Below are 6516 nucleotides of genomic sequence, written 5' to 3'. Positions count from 1 at the left end.
TACATTTAAACTGGTATGTTTGGCACTCCTGTTAAACTTAGATGCCAATAATTATGATCCTGACATTTGTGCTTGTTCTGCTCGCCATCTAATAAAACAGTTATAATAAAGATTCTGACGATGTAATGAACTTACAAGATACAAAATGAATGTTTCTTCCTTCTGCGCCCTTATTCGTTATGAGCAAACTTTCCGCATTTTAAAGCATTGATTTATGTCAAACACATGAAGCTTTTAGATTTAAATCAAACACGCCTCGAGTTTGAACTTGAACTCTAGTAAGCAAATTTTGTCTACAAATTTTGTAGCGGGTCAAATCTAAACAAGGAGAAATACTGCCATCTAGTGGTGGCAGCATGTATAGTTTACAGTGTAAGATAGCATTTTTAAATACACATGCTTTGTTGCTGCAACATTTTTCTTTTTTTTTTTTTGTCTTTGCATTCTTCCTTAAAATTCTTCGCCAACAATAATTTTTTTTTTGTTCGGCAGCGCAGCCCAGTTTCAGGCTAAGTGCTTGTATCGCGTCCATTATTTATGTCAGGGCTTCTCCCTTTCTATTTTTGGAAAAGCGGCAGAAAGCAAGCCGAGCATACGTCAGAATTGGTCATTTATGTTTCAGCCTCCCCTCCCTCCCTCCCTCCCCTCTCTGAATCCCCCCCTTCTGTCTCCCTCTGCAACATACCAGCTGCTCCATCCATCCCATCCGCACACCACGTGACCTACTTCTCCCACGTCCTTCAGTTCATTCAGCACCATGGCTGTGGATGCTGCGGATGCGCTCTGCTGCATCCTGCATCCGCGCCGGCTCTCCCTCATCTTTCTCACCGTGACCCTCTCCTCTCTGCCAGCCCCGGCCGTGGCGCTGCTCGGCGTTCGCCCCGAAGACACTCAGAGCGGGGATCTGTCCGTGCAGGACGGGATTTTGAGGGCGACCGAGGGGGCTCGCTTCACGCTGAGGGTTTACTACTCCGAGCATCCTAACGGCGCGAACATCAGCGGGAGACCTGACGCCGCACCTGCAGCTCCGTGGATCGCCTTCATAGAGGAGCCGAGCGGCGGCAGCAAGGATGCGGAGAGGGCACTCCGCTCCAAGGGGGACCCGTGTGAGGAAGAGAGCTCCCGGAGCTCCGACATAGAACTGCTGGGCTCCTTCAGGTCCACCTCAAGTCACAACTCTGTTCTGCTTGAGTTGCTGGCCAAAGACTTGCGCAAAGATGAGGTGATCAAATACTACTCCATGTGTGCGTTTGACGGAGTGAAATGGAAGCACTTCAGGACCAAAGACTTCTGGCTGGCTGTGGTGGAGAGACCTCCAGAGCCAGATGTTTGGCTCCAAGCGGGAGTCTCTGTGGTTTTATTAGCGCTATCTGCCCTGTGCAGCGGGCTGAACATCAGCATGCTGGCTCTTGACCCCGTGGAGCTGCGGGTCCTGCAGAACAGCGGCACAGAAAAGGAGCAGAAATACGCACGGAAAATAGAATCCGTGCGTAAACATGGGAACTACATCCTCTGCACTGTGGTGCTGGGCAACGTCCTCACAAATACGTGTTTTGTGGTGTGGATGTGCCAGATTTTGGGAATGACCGCACTCTCGACTACCTCCTGCACTTTGGGGATCTTCTTTATCGGAGAAATATTACCCCACTCCGTTGCGTCCAGGCACAGCCTCGCCATCGCCTCCAAGACTCTGTGCGCCACCCGTTTGCTGATGCTAATTTTCTTCCCCATTGCATACCCGGTGTCCAAGATCCTGGACATCATGCTGCACCAGGAAATCAGCAGCTTTTACACCAGGGAGAAGCTGGTGGCCATGCTGCGCGTCACGGATCCATATCATGATCTGGTCAAGGAGGAGCTGAACATCATCCAGGGAGCCCTGGAGTTGAGGACCAAAACCGTGGAGGATGTCTTGACCCCTCTGACAGACTGCTACATGCTATCATCAGACGCAGTCCTGGACTTTTGCACCATGTCCGACGTGATGCAGAGCGGCTTCACCCGAATTCCGGTCTACGAGAACGACAGGTCCAACATTGTGGACATCCTTTTCGTCAAAGACTTGGCCTTCGTGGATCCGGACGATTGCACTCCCTTGAAAACAATCACGCAGTTCTACAAGCATCCCATGCACTGCGTCTTCAGTGACACCAAGCTAGATGTGATGCTGGAGGAATTCAAGAGAGGTAACCCAACTTTAAGACCCCGAAAGAGGTCTTGTCTGTGGAAATAGTCTGCAAACCTCCCCTTATGTCTTGTGTTTTCACATGTCCAGAAATCGCGTGACTTATGAGTGAGAAGTCAGTGTTAAGTGCTTGAGGCGCCACATGGTTTGGAGCAATCTCAGGAAGACATTCTGCCACCTAGGAATTAACTGTGCTTTGAAGTGACATGCAGTTAAAAACTACATTTTCCCCGCAGAAGTAAATCAGTTCATTGGTTTAAAGTGGATCTGCCAAAAAATCACTTTGATCCCCAGAACATAGAAAGCCATATGTGAAATGTGAGAATGTGGATATGGTTCAGCCAGAGGTTAGAAAATACTAAGAACCACTTAAATTCTTCCATCCATCCATTTTCTTTACACCCTTGTCCCTTAGTGGGGTTGGGAGGGTTGCTGGTGCCTATCTCCAGCTAGTTCTGGGCAAGAGGCGGGGTCACCCTGGACAGGTCGCCAGTCTGCTGCAGGGCAACACAGAGGCACACAGGACAAACAATCATGCACACACACACACACACACACACTCACACCTAGGGGCAATTTGGAGAGCCCAATTAACCTGACAGTCATGTTTTTGGACTGTCGGAGGAAACCGGAGTACCTGGAGAAAACCCACGCATGCACAGGGAGAACATGGAAACTCCATGCAGAAAGACCCGGGCCCGGAATCGAACCCAGAATCTTCTGCAAGGGTTAGGGTTAGGTAGCGCGCAGTTGGTAGAGCTGTTGCAAGACAACAGCTCTACCAACTGCGCCACTGTGCAGCCCCACTCAAATTCTTGCTATAAGTCATTTTCTCAAAACAACCTTCTGAAACACATCTTGCTGCTTTCCTCATTTTTGTTGTCCTCTTTTCACAATAATAAAAGCCCCACTCGTCTACAATGCTATGTAAAGACCATTTCCCCTCCACAGATTTGTTTCTGCTTGCACTTAAATTTTTATAATCATCAAACAAATGTTAATATCGGACAAACATAGCCTTAGTAAACATAATGAAATGATAAGCTATTTTTTTAATGAGCAGTCTAAATTAATGATTCAACAATGAGAAGGAAACTGGACAAAACAAATTTCCAAAAGACACTTGCAATGACCAAAACCAGTGCTGAGCAAAATGAATCATTTCACCATTTGCCAAAAATTAATTTGATGATCCACAAGACTTTTGGGAAAACATTTAGCGGAATAAGAGGACAGAAGTGGAACTTTTTGGTAATTACATTTGCCATTGCCCCTGGTGTAAAACAGAGATAGATAGTCATGTAATAAACTTTTTGATAGACAATAGACAACATAAATGCTTGATGGAAGGTGTTGCCTCAAGGGTGGCACAACTTTTGTATGGTGGCAAAATGTGCTGATTTGTAACATTTGCCTGCAACAAAAGCAAACAGACACACATTTTCAACAGTCCAAAATAAGTTTAATAAAATGTAAACTTCACTGTCCTGTAATTTCAACATATTTCTGTGACTCAGATCCATTGCCTAAAAAAATATCAATGGTGGTTGATAGTGACACGCTGCCTCTGACAGCATCTGTTCACTTTGAAGCAAACATGTCTTAGGACTCCAGTCAGTCTTGAAAATAACACAGAGCGTTTAGAATCAGCGCTTTGGAGAAAGCAATTCATGCTGCTCCACTTTCAGCATCAAATCAAATGTAGACAATGAGAAGCTACAGGCACAACTGTTATATAAGGATTACAATTTTGAAGCGCCTTGCAAAATTATTGATACCCTTTGAACTCTGCAGACACTAACTGCAATATACTTCATTGGGATTTTGTGTGAAAGACAAACAGGTTCTAAAAAAAATTCTAATAAAAATCTGAGAAAATGTGGCACTCCTGGATCTTTTTGCCCCCTGTTCTGTGAGAGGGTTTGCATATCTGTTGGATAACATAAACAGCTTCATAAAGACCAAGGAACACACCAGGCAGGGCAGGGGCAAAAGTATGGAGAAGTTTGACCTTTGACCGTCTCACAAAGCGTTGCTTAATCAGTCATCTGAAAATGGAAAAAGTATAGCACAACTTCAAACCTACCTGGCTGTCCCCAAAGCTGACAGGCAGGTCTGGAAAAGCATTACTCAAAAAGAAAGTCAACAAGTCAACAAGTCAGCAAAGGTATCTCTGTGGAAGATGTTACCAAAATTGAACCTTTGGGCCTATAAGCTTAACCTGATAGGACACGATGTTATAGGTAAATGCATATAACTCAAAATTGAGAATCTGCCTTTGCAGTACAGCTGAATTCGAAGCTATAATTGCAGCAAACTGTTGTGATTCTACAAAGTGTAGACTTTGTAGAGCTACTTACATGTTTGTTCCACACATCAGGTTTTTATTTGGAAGCTAGAAAACCATGCATATTACTTCCTGCGTAGTGACGCATTATTTTGTGTTGGTCTGTCTGTCACATAAAACCCAAATAATATGCAATACAATTTGTGGCTGTAATCTGAAAAAAGTTCAAACGATATGAAACCATTTGCCTTACACTTTAAGTCTGTTTTAGTTTAACAGAGTTCAACATTTTGATTGATGACACCATCCAGTTTTGACAGTTTGTAACACAGAAGGGCAAGAGGTGAACTCAACATTTACATGATGACCCCACTGGTTGACCTACGACCTGTGATGATTCAGGTTGTGTGAATGTCAGAGTTATGGAAGGCAAAGTCCAGATTCACCTTTATATGTCTATAGTACGCTTACATTTTAACCCACTGTGCTTTTAAAATCCTTTCATGAAAAATTCAACCGCAACCTTTTGCTCTTCTTCTCTCCAGCTTCTCTCTGTTCTCTCAAGGATTAACACTTCCCGCTGTTCAGGAAGCTTGGCTGGAAGCCGTAAGGATGTCTCGCTGAGCAGGGGACGGGATGTTGCTTTGAGCGGAGAATGAAAATGTCATCAGCAATTTAAAAAAGCATAAGTGAGGACAGCATGAATAGACGTCTGCAGGAACTTTAACTTTTCTTTGTTGTTTCCTCTTAGTTTCACAAGTTAAGCAGTAGGTGTGTTCAGTTTCAGTCTCAGCACCATGTTTAAATCTTTAATACATTAAAAATTGTTACAAAAATAGCTTGACTATATTCAGAAACAACTACACCTAATGAAAACTTGAAACTTTGCAAGTAAAATATAGTTTAAGGTAGATTTTTTTATTTAAATTTGTCAGTGCAAATAAACTTGCCTTTCCATGTTATTGGTGTTAGTGGCCGCTAACACCACTATAATAACTGCAATAACTGCAGTGTTAAAACACTGCAGTTATTTTAAATTAAGACAAGTCTTGACAGTTAGGCTGCATCATCAGGCCAATCATGAGTAAATTATGTAGTTCTCTATATTCAAAACCTGCTTGACAACCAGATGTAGACTGCAACAAGTGCTGCATTAGGGTGGGAAGGCTAGAAAACGCATGACTGAAAGATTCAAAGTATATTTCGTTGCAGATCAGCGTTGCGTCTGCTGCTGATAGTTTGTTGCCACCAGAACTTCAAAACTTTAGCAATGCCATCATGAGACAAGGACGGTGTGTTTGATTGTTCCTCAGAAAACAACAACTCTCTGTTTTCTCTGGTAAACGTTACAGTTTGAGATTTGATAACTTTTGACGCTGAACGTAAGTGAATGCATTTAAGTTAGTTGTACCAGTCCTGAATAACAGTTTATGTAATGTGTCTGTCACAGTTAAATGAACTCTAGATGGTTTTGACTTCTACGTCAGATGTTTTGCAATTTTAAACATATCTACATAATGTAAACTTAAGCTGAACTCAGTTCAAGCACCAACTTTCAACAGATGTCATGTCTAGGCACTTTACAAACAGGTTCAATTCATATTCTAACTACTTAAAAAGAAACTGGACTTCTGCTGACGAAACCTTGAACCAGGTGAAGTGTGGGCTTGGGGAAGTGATTTATGTGACCCTAAAAGACCCATTAACGACCCCAACAGCCCAGTTAGGGGGATTGCTTTCACTAAAACTTGTAAGCCTGACACTTACAACACAGAAAAGATTTATGGATTAGGGGTGAAACAAATTATATGGAAACCATTTCAGTTCAAATTCAGGTTAGATTAGTCAATAAATCCATCTCAATCAAGAAGTCATCTTCAGACTGAGTTGCATACAATATATAGCCAATCCCTATTAAATGTAGAACAATCTGGATAAGTTAATGACAGTAGATTAAAAGAGATTTCTCTAAGTAAGTCCAACATATTGCATCAGATAACCCAGTTTCCAACAATTCTTCAAAATTACTGTTTTTTTTTTTGGG

General features: G+C 42.9%; 1 protein-coding gene across 2 annotated transcripts in view; it reads left to right on the top strand.

The window, feature by feature from the left end:
- Positions 1–736: 736 nt before the first annotated feature.
- cnnm1 (cyclin and CBS domain divalent metal cation transport mediator 1) overlaps positions 737–6516 on the top strand; it is a 15716-nt gene continuing 9936 nt past the window's right edge. For both annotated transcript variants that reach the window (XM_008429641.2, XM_008429640.2), the window contains exon 1: positions 737–2186. In XM_008429641.2, coding sequence (XP_008427863.1) covers positions 758–2186 — 1429 coding nt within the window. In that variant the 5' untranslated portion in view covers positions 737–757. The remainder of the gene's footprint in view (positions 2187–6516) is intronic.

Source organism: Poecilia reticulata, linkage group LG15 (assembly GCF_000633615.1).
Source record: "Poecilia reticulata strain Guanapo linkage group LG15, Guppy_female_1.0+MT, whole genome shotgun sequence".
NCBI lineage: Eukaryota > Metazoa > Chordata > Actinopteri > Cyprinodontiformes > Poeciliidae > Poecilia > Poecilia reticulata.
Note: the sequence above shows the minus strand (reverse complement) of the source record. Positions and strands in the feature narration are given on the sequence as shown.